Source organism: Marmota monax, unplaced genomic scaffold (genome assembly GCF_021218885.2).
Source record: "Marmota monax isolate L192 unplaced genomic scaffold, Marmota_monax_Labrador192_F-V1.1 WCK01_AAM20220418_F8-fsc00021, whole genome shotgun sequence".
In the NCBI taxonomy this organism is placed as follows: domain Eukaryota; kingdom Metazoa; phylum Chordata; class Mammalia; order Rodentia; family Sciuridae; genus Marmota; species Marmota monax.
In genome coordinates, this window is record NW_026695228.1 from 26,998,686 (window position 1) to 27,012,246 (window position 13,561).

Sequence of the window (13,561 nt, forward strand, 5' to 3'; positions counted from 1 at the left end):
CAGGGCTGTGTCCTCGCAGGAGGCTTTCCCCCCGCAGGGCCGAGAGCCCAGGGCTTCCCAGGAAAGGCTGGGTGGACCCGGGGGCCCAACAGCGCGGCCCGCCGCAGCCCCGGCTGGTGCTTATTAATCACCGACTGTGTTCCAGCACTCACGGAGACCGCTCAGACGGGGGACCGAGCTCGCGGGGTGCTGGGCCTTGTCCAGGTGGCGCAGGTCAGGGCTTCCCAGCGCCCAGGGTCCTCCCCGAGGTGCCCCGTGGTCACGCCCTGCCCCAGCCCAGGCCCCCTGGCCATCCCTTGGGCTCCCTGGGCTTCTGGGCGCCCCGTTTGTTTCCCCCCAAAATTCAGAATCTGGCCTACTTCCTGGTCCCGAGGGACATCTCTTGCCTCTCCTCCCGGTCCCCAGAGGTCTCTGCTGGCGGTGAGAATTTTCCAGAGAAGTCTTTTTTCTAAGAGGGGGAATAATTCAGCAGCCACGTTTGGGGCTGAGCCTGGGGTTAGAGCTCCTGGGTCGGGAAGAGCTGACCGTCCCTGACTAAGAAGGCCGAGGCTCTGCCGGCCCAGCTGGCCTCAGACCCAAGGGAAGCGGCAGGTATTTCGGTTGAGACCGGAGAGGCTCAGTAGCTACGTGGGGAGGCTGAGGCAGGAGGACCACTTGAACCCAGAAGTTTGGGGCCAAGCCCCAAATAAAATCAACAACACAACAATAACAACAAGAAGGAAGAAAGCCAGTTAAGATTAATCAGTTGTGCTGGCGGCCATGGTGCCCCCCTGTAATCCCAGCAGCTGGGGAGGCTGAGGCAGGAGGATCCCGAGTTCAAAGCCAGTCTCAGCAAGAGAGAGGCTCTAAGCAACTCAGTGAGACCCTGTCGCTAAATAAAATACAAAATAGGGCTGGGGAGGTGACTCAGAGGTTGAGTGCCCCTGAGTTCAATCCCTGGTATCAAAAAAAAAAAAAAAAAAAAAAAGAAAAGAAAAGAAAGAAAGAAAAGGAAGAAAAAAGAAAAAAAAGATGAATCAGGTGAAGGGGAGGGGAGGGAAAGAGGAAAATGGAATGCGGTTCTGTCTCAGAGGGAGGGGACAGTCTGTGGAAAGACCTGGAAGTAAGCACTGAGCACCGAGCCACATCCCCAGCCCCTTTTACTTTTTTATTTAGAGACAGGGTCTCTCCAAGTCGCTTAGGACCTTGCTAAGTTCTGAGGCCAGCTTTGAACTGGAGATCCTCCTGCCTTGGACTCCTGAGTTACTGGGATTGCGTTTGCCCTGGAACCCGGTGGAATTTTAGTCTCTTTTTGGCACATTAATTGAAGCACTCACTCATTGATCAGACATTTGTTGTGATCCTGCCCTGTGCCACCTCCTGCATTAGGTGTTGGTCCTGTGGCTGTGGGCAAATAGACCACAATCCCCTCCGCATGGAGCTGACAGTTCTAGTGGGTGGAGATAAGAAGCATCTAACTATAGTCTATGTGGGATCATGGGAAACAAAGCAGCTTAAAGAGATAGACTGACAGGGTGCTTTCTTGTGTGACCAGGGAGGGACTCTCTGAGGAGGTGGCTTTTGAGCATTTGAAGGAGGAGAAGAAAGGGGCGACGTGGAGAAAGGGAACAGCAAGTGCAAAGGACCTGCGGTTGGAGTGTGCACGGGCTGTTTAAGAAAGAGCAAGCTTAGCAGAGTTGCTGGAGGGACTGGGAGGAGGAAATAATCTGAGGCAAATGTTCCCTGATCAGATCATGTACTTGTGGACTTTAATCTAAATAAGACAAGAAGCCCCTGGAAAATTTTGAAAAGAGGATTGATATTACATTTTTATTTTAACAGAATTAGTCTAGAACATTTCCTTTCTTAGTATGACTTGAAATCCAAAAAGAAAAAAAAGGATGAATTATTGCAAAATAATAATAATAAGGCCAATTCACAGAAAAGCTAAAAGAAAGAAAGAAATCTGGAAAAAGGTTTGAGCTTTATATCACAGACTTCCTAATATCCTCTCTATATAAAGAGTTTCTAAAAATTAATAATAAAAGTACCAAAAATCCAATTGAAGACAAATTTGGCAAAGATGTGAGCAGAAGTTTCTCCAACATATGAAAAGTCAGCCCTGGGCTGGGGATGTGGCTCAAGCGGTAGCGCGTTCACCTGGCATGCGTGCAGCCCAGGTTCGATCCTCAGCACCACATGCAAACAAAGATGTTGTGTCCGCTGAAAACTAAAAATAAATAAATAAATAAATAAATATTAAAAAAATTCTCTCTCTCTCTCTCTAAAAAAAAAAAAAAAAAGAAAAGTCAGCCCTACTTATAACAGAAGAAATGCACATGAAGACCACACTGACACGCCAAGTTTTATGCAGTAGATTTGCATAGGTTCACAAGACTGGTGACAGGCTGTAGGAGAGCAAGCAAGCTTACACATGGACTTGGCCTTCCAGGGTGGAGGTGAGTCACTAATGCTCATAACAATCATGAATGCATAGAGTCTTTGGCCAAGTAATCCCATGACGGAAACACTTACACATGTGTGAAATGAGGGATGCACATAAAGTTCTTCATCAGCCATTTATAAAACAGGAAGCAAAAAACTCCAAAAGCCAAAACCAAAAAAAAAAAACCATGGAGAGAGCCCAAAGGTACATCAGCCGTGAACCAGTTGCATAAATTACTTTTTATCTACACCATGGAATATGTTGCAGATTGACAAAAGATTGAGGATGCCTTTTGGGGCTGGTATAGAAAGCCCTCCTGGGTACAATATTCATGAGGAGGACTAAAGTTCAGAATCATGGGTATCATATGCTGCTATTAGTGAAAGTAAAAAAAAAAAAAAAGCATATACAATTTTTTTGTTCATTAAAATACTCTGTGACGATTTTTAAATTTTATCAGAAACAGATTCTTGCTGAGTTGCTTAGGACCTCACTAAGTTGCTGAGGCTGGCTTTGAACTCTTGATCCTCCTGCCTCAGCCTCCTGAGCCCCTGGGATTACAGGTGTGCACCACCGTGCCTGGCTAAATGATATTTTTTATGTGCTAAGGATTGAACCCAGGATGTTTCCTGTGGGGAGCAGGCAGTCTACCACTGAGCTGCATCCTCAGTCTTCAAGTGATGTTTTTAAAAAGGGTCCTGTGGGCTGCTGTGTGGGGAATGGATTAAAGGAGGGCAGATGCAGAAAGCAGGAGATGAGATGAGGATCCGGCAGTGATAAAGTTGTCCCTCAGATGCATGGGGGATTGGTTCCAAGACCCCACAGATATTTAAATCTGCAGATGCTCAAGCCCCTTAAATAAAGGGACATGGAACTTGTGCACATCTTCCTGGATTCTTCAGATCATCTAGATGACTTATGATACCCAATGGAGTGTAAGCACTATACAAAGAGTCGTTATTCCGCATTGCTTTTTAGTTGTTGTTTTTATTCTTCTCTTTCCCATCTTCTGTTCCCCAGATGCAGATCCCTTGGACTTGGAGACCCAGCTGTGCTCCAGGTGAGAATGGATGGTGGCTTCCCGGGTGGGGGGGCACGGAGATGCTGCGAAGTGAAGGAGGCTGGAGGGGAGCCCAGGGGTGCTGGGGTACAGCTCAGCCTGGGTTCAGTCCCCAGCAGAGGGCGAGGGAGAGGGGGAGGGAGAGAGGACCTGAGCTGCGAGGTGTGTGAGAGAGGAACTTGAGATGTTTTTTTTTTTTTTTTTTTTTGGCCCAAGCAACCAGAAGGATGAACTAACTGATCTCTGCTGAGATTGGGGAGGCCGGGGGAGGGGTGCGTGCATGTGGCAGTCCAGAACCCGGAACTGGCCTGCCTTGAGCATCTTCTGAGCGGTTGCCAATCTCCCCTGGTCAGCAGTAGCATCAGGCTAGAATTCAGGAACAGCTTTTTGTCTCCTCGACGTGTTGGTTTACGTAGTTACCACCCAGAGCTGCAAGGAGTCTTCCTTTGCAACAGAAGTTGACTCAGGGTGATTTAAGCAACAAAGGAATTTATGGCGTGGGTTCTAGGGGCTCATGGCACCACCAGCCTTGGGAAATAGCTGAGAAGTGTATAGGGAAGCAGGGCAGCTGTGAGGACTCAGCCTACATGACCCCACCCCCAGCAGGGCTCCCCTGCACCCCCCCCCAACTACATATTGGCTAATCTCCTGCTTAAGATGCTATGATGGTTTCCCTTCATGGCAAAGAGACAATTTTTTTTTTTCCTTAAGCCAGGCACGGCTCGGTGGTGCGTGCCTATAATTCCATCTAAGTGAGAGGCTGAGACAGGATGATTCCAAGTTCAAGGCCAGCCTGGGCAACTTAGTGTAATCCTGCCCTCAAAATAAAATAAAAAAGAGCCGCGGACATAGCTCAGTGGTAGAGTGCTTGCTCAGCTGGCAGGAGGCCCTGAGATAAAGTAAGATAAAATAGTAAAAAGAAAGTGATGTGTTTCAGGGAATTTTTGAAAAAGCAAAGAAATGTTGGTCACAAAATTCAGGATGGTTGGGCTGGGATTGTGGCTCAGCAGTAGAGCGCTCGCTTAGCACAGGCAGGACCCGGGTTCGATTCTCAGCATCACATAAAAAAAAAAATAAAGGCATTTCTCTCTCTCTCTCTCTCTCTCTCTCTCTCTCTCTCTCTCAAATAAATAAATACATAAATCAGTTAATTAATTAATTAATTCAGGATGGTGAAGACTTTCAGAATGAGACCAGTAGTGAATCAGGAGCATGCTTGGTGGTAGTGTCGTGGGTTAATGTGGACACAGGTGGGCGACAGGGGTGAACTGTTTTCCTCTGCTTTACAATGTACACATATCAATCAGGGTCCTTCCAGTGGGTACTTTGGGGAGTGGTGGAGGCAGGGGACAGGTGAGCCCAGGAAGATGAAAAGGCTGTCATTGGCAACTGTGGGGTCTTATCACCACCTCTCCACCCCCACCCCCCGCAGTGCTGGGGGTTGAACCCAGGGCTTCTCATATGCAAGGTGAGTGCTCCACCACTGAGCTACCTTCCCAGCCCCTTTTTAACATCTATTTTGAGACAGGGTCTCATTAAGTTGCTCAGATTGGCCTTAGACTTGAGATCCTCCTGCCTCAGCCTCCCATGGAGCTGGGATTCCAGGTGTGCCCTACACTGGGCCCACCGCCATCTTTAAGAGGCAAAGAGAGGAGGTGGTTCTTGGAAACTGGTGTTGGTGCCTTATTTTATTTTTAATTCTAATTGAGTTAGGGCCTTAGCTAGAGAGATGTTGCTCATACACCATGACCAGGAATAAGGGAACTTTGAAGCTAAGTACCCTGGTCTTTGTCCTCTACTATGGTTTGCATGTGATTTGTTCAAGGACTGGAGGCCTGATCCCCAGTGTGGCAGTACTGACAGATGATGGAATCATTGAGGGGGGTTGGGGGGAGTGGGAGGTCGTTAGGTCATGGCAGGTACTCCCCTTAGACGGGATTAATGCTCATCTCTTAGAGTAAATGACTCATCATGAGCATGGATTGTTTTAAAACGAAGCTGGGCATGGTGTTGCCTTGGGACTACATTCCAGCTACTCAGGAGGCAGAAGCTGCCTTAGCAACTTAATGAGACCCTGTCTCAGAAAGCAAAAAGGACTGGGAAATGGAGCTCAGTGGTAGAGTGGCCGTGAATTTAATTCCTGGTACTGTTAAAAAGAAAAGAAAAGAAAAGCTCCTACTCCCTTTTCCATGAGGCCCTCACCAGAACCAAACAGAAGTTGATGCTTGGATCTCCAGAACTGTGAGCTAAATAATCTTTTCTTTACAAATGACCCTGTCTCAGGTGTTTTGTTATAGCAATGGAAAATGGACTAAGACATTCTGCCACCCTCTGATTGCCAGCAGGTGCCTCCCATTGGCAGAACCCAACAGAACTGGAAGCCAAAGCACAGGGAAATTTGTGGATACAATTCAAGAGGGGAGCTCCTGGGATAATCAGAAGACCTCCCTCCATCACAGGGATGCCTATAATTTTTTTTTAAAGTTGATTGAATTTCTATTAAACTACAATTCACCATTCATTCTCACCACACAATCTGCCATTTTAAAGCACCCAATACAGTGTGTCTTAGTGTGTCCACAAGGTTGTACAACCGTCCCCACCATCTCATTTCCTGTAGAATTAGACCTCTGTATCCACAGTTTCAATCAAATGCAGATTGGAGATTGTTTTAAAAATTACATTTGTGCTGAACATACATGGACTTTTTTCCTGTCATTATCCCCTAAAAAATACATTATAACAACCATTCCCATAGTTTTTATGGTGTATTGTATTGTAAGTCATTGAGAAGTGACAGTATATGTGACTAAGTTCAGAGGATTTCTGCAAACACCACACCACTTTACATGAGGGACTTGAGCCTCTTGGATTTTGGTGTCTGCTGGGGTTCTGGAACCACTCCCCCCAGGAGGCTGAGCGCTGCTTGAATTCCAACACTGCTTCAGAAGTCCCGTGTGGAGGAGGGGAAAGGAGTTGACTTCACCAACCCAACAACAAAACTGAGCAAACGTGACTCCTGATGTTTGCAGAGACACAGAGACCTCTCCCTAAGGCCTGGAACTCAGTTTCCTTTTTCCTAGAAGAGACCCCTGAAGACCAGCAACAGTGAACCTGACACAGACTTGGGAATCAGACAGACAGCTCATTGTGGTCCACCCTTCCGCTGCCCACAAGCAGGGTTTCTGGCCTGTGAACTGGGCAAGATTGAGTGACTCCATCTCATGGCCACAGGGTGGACAAAATGAGTAATGAAACGCTTCCCTGGGAGGCCGACACTCAGACACCAAGCCCAGTAGACACTTCAAGAGACAGGAACCAAGGAAGGGGACTTTTGCTGTCATTTCAGTATTGCTATTGCCACCTCTGGGGTATAGAAAATGTCCGGGGGGCACCTATTTATGGAGCAGCAACTGAGCCAGAAACCCAAAATCCATTTGCCTCCAAAGTCTCTTGGAGAGAGAAACTTGGGGACACCATCTTGGGGGCTCCCAGGGGACCCTATTGGCTTTTTAATTTATTAAAATTTAAAACATTTAGTTTTATTAAATATTAATTACAACTTGTGGTTTTATACATTTAATGGAAAAAATATAAGTACATGGCTGTGTGCACACAAACACATTTTGCTAATGGGGAATGTGGGCAGGAAAGTCGAGACTACCTGGTTCACTCAGCTCTGGGTGTGTGTGTGTGTGTGTGTGTGAGAGAGAGAGAGAGAGAGAGAGAGAGAGAGAGAGAGAGAGAGAGGAGGGGGAGGTGTTCTGGTCATCCCTGTATTCCCAGGTCCAGGATCATGAAGTCATAAGACTGAATGAAGCACAGTCTATCTTGTCCTTCAAGGTCATGACAATACCCCCTCCCCCAGGAAGGCGACTCCCCCTCCCGTGTGGGCAGACCCCCGGGGTCCCAGGATCTCTCCTCTGCCCCAGCCCTGACTAGGGAGGGCTCTGGGTCTGGAGACGGGAGACCTTTTCTGGAATTTCAGCAATGCCCAGACCTAGAGCGATGGAAGCAGTTTGCAGAACGAGTTTATGAAGGAGATGAACGAATGAACCGAGTGTGAGCGGCCCTGGGTCTGGGGTGTGGCCGTGCCGCGGTGTCCAGGGCGGGAGCGCCGGCAAGTCTCTGCTCATCAAGGCTCCACCCGGGCCGGGAGGCAGCCGCAGGCCAGGCAGCGGAGGCTAAGGTGGAGCAGGCGCGGCCAGCGGAAGAGGAGGCTGTGGGCGGTTCTCACGTACAGGCTGCCCGAGGGGTCCACGGCCTTGAGCGCCGCCAGCGTCAGGTAGCGGAGGTTGGTTTGCTTGCGCAGCGGGGGCCGCGTGGAGCTGATGACTTTGGCAATGGCCTGCGAGATGGATCCCTGAGCTCCGGGCCCAGGGGGCTCCCCACGCCCCTGCGTCCCTGACCGGCTGTCCTGGCCACTCACCTGGGCCACGTCCTTTGGGTTCTGTCCCACTGAGCGGAAGAGCTCCCTGGAGGCGGGGAGGTAGAAGTCCCTGAAGTAGCTCAGGGTTTCGGGGTCGGTGCCTGGAAACTCGGCCGTGGCGACCTGAGCCATGAGCTTCCCCTCGAAGTCAGTGACCACAGGGCCCGGCTCCACCAGGGAGATGCTGGGGACAGGAGCAGGGCTAGTGGGCCGGACTCCCCCACCCTCTCATCAGTCCTGCTCCCCCAGCCCCCTCCAGTGCCTCCCTCGCTCCCCTCCCTGCCTGGCTTACCCCCCCACCCCACCCCCGCCACTGCCCTTCCCTGTCCTCTGCCCACCCCCCTCCTCCCCGGCTGCTCACAAGATGTTGAACTGGAGCAGCTGGATGGCCAGACTCTCGAAGAACCCCTCCACGGCGAACTTGGAGGCTGAATAGACTTCGTTGAATATGACACCTGAGGGGATTGGAGGGGGCTCTCTGGGGATCTGGGCGATGGACTTTGTGGGTCCCAGAGTAACGGGGTGGTTGGGAGACAGAACAAAGAGGACCTGGGGATCAGAACCGGGGACAACTGGGGGCTGACGTTTTGGGTATATGACATTGTGTGATGGGGACATGTGGGGCCAGATCAAGGTGTTCCTGGGGTGCCAGGTGCCATCTCTTCCTGGTTCTCCTTGTCCCTATTTCCTTCTTGGGGCATGCAGGCATGGGGTCCCTAGCACCCACCGGAGCAGGCGCCATTCATTAGGGACCTTGACAGTGCTTCTCTTTGGCAGGGTGTCAAGTAGACTGGACTCCTTAGAGGATGCTGGGGAGGGGACAGGCCCAGGAGCATGAATGACAGGTAGGTGGCCTCCAGAGTAGGCCCATCGCAGACATCACCAGTCAATGGATGCTCTATTTTCTGCTGAGCCTGGGGATCTCTTTAGGGCCTGGTGGGCTGTGTTTGGCACTGGGGAGTCTCAGGAGAAGGAGTTCTGATGATCTTTTGGAGTTTTGGGAATGGTTGGGAGAGTGCTTTGGAGATGTCCAGAAGTGGAGTGGATTCTGGAATGCGGATGGCTTTGGAGGCCTGTACACTACCGCAGACACGTTAATCTATCCCAGAACCATTTCTTTCTGAGCTGCGGAATCCTTCCCAACACAGCTCTCCCGGCTCATTTGGAATGAGCTAAACCTATTTGCCATCCTTTCAGCCTGGGAAGGGTCAGACACCGGAGGACTACTTAAGGGTTGGGTTCCAGGGCTCACCCTGCAGACCCATGACGCTGCTGACCACCACGATATGACCCTGTCGCCGCTTCTTCATTCCTGGAAGAACAGCTTTGACCAGACGGATGGCTCCCAAAAAATTGGTGTCAAAGATGTTCTTCATGGTGTCTATGCTGAGCCCCTCCAAGGGCCCTACCAGGCCCACGCCAGCATTGTTCACTGGAGAGAGAAGTGTTGAGTGTTACATTAGAGTTCCTCCCACTCTTCTAGTGTCACTGAGGTCACTCTTCAGATCACCCTTTTACCCCCGACTCCAACTCCAAGAAGATGTTTAAGCACAGTCTAGCATTTGTTATGGGGACCTTAGCCCAGGGTGGGAGCAAGGGCCACAAGGAACAGCATGCCTGTAATGCGTGAGAAATTCAGCTCTGACCCCAAATCTTTTCAAAACAGCTACACCCACCCTCCTGAGAAGACGGCTCAGGGATTATGAGTTGTTTCTTCATCATTTTTCTTTCCCCAAGTGACTCATCTAAGTAATTTTTCCAACCACATATGGGTTTCTCCATATGTGATAATGTCTATCCCATTAAATCCACTCCACCCCCAGGTCCTAGATTATTTCTAGCATCCCTAATGGACTGATTGAGAGTCCCAGTTCTTGGCCAACTGGTCTACCCCTTTTGTAGAAGATTGGAGCTTGTGGGTAAAGCCAGAGGGCTGGACTCAGACCTTGCCGTGTGGAGGGTTTATAATTAGATCATGGTGGGGTGAATGGCCCTGGGGGCTGCAAAGTCTCACCCAGCACGTCCACTTCCCCTCCTTGGATGCCGCTGAGACACTGGGCCACTGACTCATCATTGCACACATCCAGCTGGGCCACGGTGAGGGTCTTTCCCAGAGCGTCCCCAGCAGCTGCCTCCAGCATCTCCTTCTTTCTCAAGTCCCTCATGGTGGCCACCACTGGGGGCACAGAACAGAGTTGGTACAGGCAACTGGCTCCTTTCCCTGGGTGTTTCTGTTGTCTTGCACAAGCAGTTCCAGAGGATGGAGACCTACAGGTTTGCACACCTATGTTCATTGCAAATGCACACTTGTGTGCTCGTGTTAACATGCAGCCACATCCATCCATCCTACAAAAGTTTATTGAGCATATACTACAAACTATGCTTATTCTAGGTACTATTGTGTGAAATAAGAAAAAGTCCTGCCAGGCACAGTGGGGCATGCCTGTAATCCCAGCTACTTGGAAGGCTGAGTCATAGGCATGGCAAGTTCAAGGCCAGCCTGGGCAACTTAGTGAGATCCTTTTAAAAAATAAAATAAAAATAAAAAGGGCTGGGGTGTAGTTTAGTATTAGAGCACTCCAGGGTTCAATCCCCAGCAGCCCCTCCCCGCCAAAAGATAAAGTACCTTCCTTTGTGAAATTTATAATCTAATGAGTAAGACAATAAAAACATAAATACAAACAAGATTGCCATGAGAAAAATTTCACACACACCTACAGCCAACATACGTGCTTTGAACACTCAAGTAGGAATAACCACATTTGCAGCATTGACATAGGAAGTTCCAGTTTACTGAGCATTTACTATGTGCTAGGCATTGTGCTGAGCATTATCTCTAACTTGCAAGGACCCTACTAATTATTGCACTAACTTGTTTCCCCCCAAATGTCTGCACAAAATCTTCCTTTGCACAAACTCTTCTCAAATCTTGCCACTCCTCCATCAAGACATGAAATCATGTGTCCCAGTGGTAGAGTGTGTTTAGCACAGGCAAGTCCCTGGGGTTGAGCCCCAGCATTACACACACATGCATGCAGATATGCAGGCATGTGATCTTGAATCAAATTCCCTCCCTCTCCCCTTGAACCACCCACCCTCAGTACTGGGGATGGAACCCAGGGCCATATGCATGCTACCACTGAGCTCCCCACCTTCCTGTTGAATTGTATGACCAGGTGGAAACCAATGGAAGTGACACAGTGTGGTTTCTGAAGTCCAAAAAGATCTTGTAGTTTCTGCATTACTTGCTGTAACACTCTCCTTGCAGCCCTTGCCCATCATGGAGCAGCCCAGTTATCCTGAGGCACCATGCCACAAGGAAGCCCAAGCTAGCTGAGGAAGAGAGACTACAAGAAGAATTTCTAAGGTTACAGGAAGGGAGTGAGCTGCCTTCCCATCCCCATCTACTCCAGTCCCCACTCTGCCAGCTGTGGCCTTTGACTCTGAGCCTGAGCACCCTCTGAGTCCTTCCTGAATTCATGACCTATGTGAGCTGTAGGTGGAAAAACAAGTGATTGTAGTTGTTTTACAGCATACATTTTGGGGTGATTCATTATTGAGCAATAGTAACTAGAATAGGTAGGTAACTGAGACTTGAACTTGAATTTGTAGCAAGCCCATGCATACCAGGGATTGAACTCGGGGGCACTCAACCACTGAGCCACAAGCCCTATTTTGTATTTTATTTAGAAACAAGGTCTCACTGAGTTGCTTAGTGCCTCACTTTTGCTGAGGCTGGCTTTGAACTCATGATCCTCTTGCCTCAGCCTCCAGAGCTGCTGGGATACAGGCATGAGCCACCATGCCTGGTGCCCTTGCATGGCCTCAGCATATATACTACATATACATGTTTGCATGCCCCTCTGTGCATGTCACACATATGTGCTCCTGGGGGACATTTATTTGTGTATAGTGTTAGTCTGTGGGATTCACAGGTGTTATATAGATGAATGAGCTTACTGGCATCCTGAATGCAGTATAGTGACAAGTGTGGTCCCAGCTTCTGGCTGCCTGGGTTCATATCTCTGCTCTGCCACTTCCTAGCTGGGTGACCTTGGGCAAGGGCCTTTGGCAGTCTATGCCTCTGTTTCCTCTTTTCTAAAATAAGGCAAAAGATAGTAAGTGGCCTCTTCACAGGGGGCGATGTGAAGAGTAAGTGACATATTAGATGCACTTAAGTGACACTTGGCACATAATGAGAGTTCAAGAGCATTACCCTTTAGCAGTTTTATAGGCCTGTTGGCCCACCTACAGTTACACAAGTTGCTTTCTGCACGCTGACCTTTGCCTGTCACACTCAAAGCTGTGCCTCTAAGACAGAGGGCAGAGGGCTGGGAGAGGCAGCCCTGCCAGCTGGGGCAGTGCCCTCCTCCCAGCAGCCTGAGCTTAAGTAACTGCCCTTTGCCTAATTACACTCAGCCTATTCCAGGGCAGAGGTTCCTAGGGTTGGGGCGCAGTCTGTAGCCATTTACTCCAGACCCTCAGGAAGGCAAGAACCTGGAATTAGAGGGCTCCCTTAAGTCCCCAAGGTCAAGAGAATGTAAGAGGCTTATCCTGGAGTAGTAGTAATCTGGGGGCGGGGGGCAGAGTCAACAAAGTAATTATCCATGCCCAGGAATGCCCAAAGGAGCCCTCTCGGATAAGCCTTATGGAGCAGCCCTTCATAACACATAAACCCTTGACACCCATGACACCGGTCACTCGACCCCGGTCACACTCTTCCCTTGCTTTGTTTTGCTCTTCAGCACTTGTGATGGCCAGACATACTGCAATTTCTTTTTATGTGTTTGTCTGTCTTCCCTGCCCTCCCCCAGGACACCACTACCCAGAGCTGAGATTTTTGTCTCTTGTCCATCGCTGTTTCTAACACCCAGAGCAGAGCTTGGCACACAGTAGATACGCAAGAAATATTTGCTGGATGAGAGGATGGTCCTGCAGGGAGAGGGGCCTTTCCATGTACAGCTGGAGGGGATGAGATTGCGGAGACAGCGGGGTGGGGGGGGGCTGAGGCTCCTAGGAAGCCAGGCCCACCCCGGCTGTCCCCAGGTCCCCCCGGGCCCCTTACCCTGGTAACGCTGTTTGGGGTCATGAGCCAGGTGCACAGCAAGCTCCAAGCCAATTCCTGATGAACAGCCTGAAATCAGCACGGTCCTGGGTGAGGAGGCCATGTTGATCCCTCCCTGGACACGACTTCGGACTGAGAGGACACCCCTCCACCCTTGTCTGATCTCTCCGTCTAAGCTCCTTTTACCTGATCCCTTGCAGGGCAAAGGGGCCCCAGGAGACCTCCACTGTAGCTTGCACAACCCTGAACAGGTGGCTGGAGAAAATCCTTCGACTCTTCACAGTCCGTTTCCTTTATTTGCCAAAACCTTCTTTTTGGGGGGGCTGGGGGTATTGCTCAGGGGTAAAGCATTAGCTTAGCACTTGTGAGGCCCCGGGGGGTTCCACCTCCAGCACCACAACAAACAATATGATTCTCCATACCTGCTACACTCATAACTGTTCTTTTAAATTTTTATTTTTATTATTTTTGTAAACTATTCAGGGCCAGGGAGAATTTTAGTGGGTGTGAGGGAACAAGCGGGGATATCCCTTCTCTTATACTATATCTACTCTGGAAGAGGAAACTCTGGTAGAGGGAGAA

At 49.7% G+C, this 13,561-nt stretch overlaps 1 protein-coding gene across 1 annotated transcript; it reads right to left on the minus strand.

Moving 5' to 3' along the window:
* Nucleotides 1–7,059: 7,059 nt before the first annotated feature.
* Rdh8 (retinol dehydrogenase 8) lies at nt 7,060–13,136 on the minus strand. The gene is made up of 6 exons (XM_046437446.1): nt 12,980–13,136; nt 9,929–10,090; nt 9,167–9,346; nt 8,276–8,369; nt 7,915–8,098; nt 7,060–7,833 (listed from the first exon to the last, which is right to left on the minus strand). The coding sequence occupies exons 1-6, from the start codon at nt 13,080–13,082 to the stop codon at nt 7,621–7,623; spliced, it is 936 nt and encodes a 311-aa protein (XP_046293402.1). The 5' UTR covers nt 13,083–13,136; the 3' UTR covers nt 7,060–7,620.
* Nucleotides 13,137–13,561: the final 425 nt, after the last annotated feature.

Excerpts from the sequence above, each read along its gene's own strand:
- Rdh8 (XM_046437446.1), bottom strand. The coding sequence starts at position 13,082 with ATGGCCTCCTCACCCAGGACCGTGCTGATTTCAGGCTGTTCATCAGGA. Across the intron at positions 10,091-12,979 it reads CCCCAAACAGCGTTACCAGG|TGGTGGCCACCATGAGGGAC; the intron begins GTAAGGGGCCCG and ends CTGTGCCCCCAG. Across the intron at positions 7,834-7,914 it reads ACCCAAAGGACGTGGCCCAG|GCCATTGCCAAAGTCATCAG; the intron begins GTGAGTGGCCAG and ends TCCATCTCGCAG.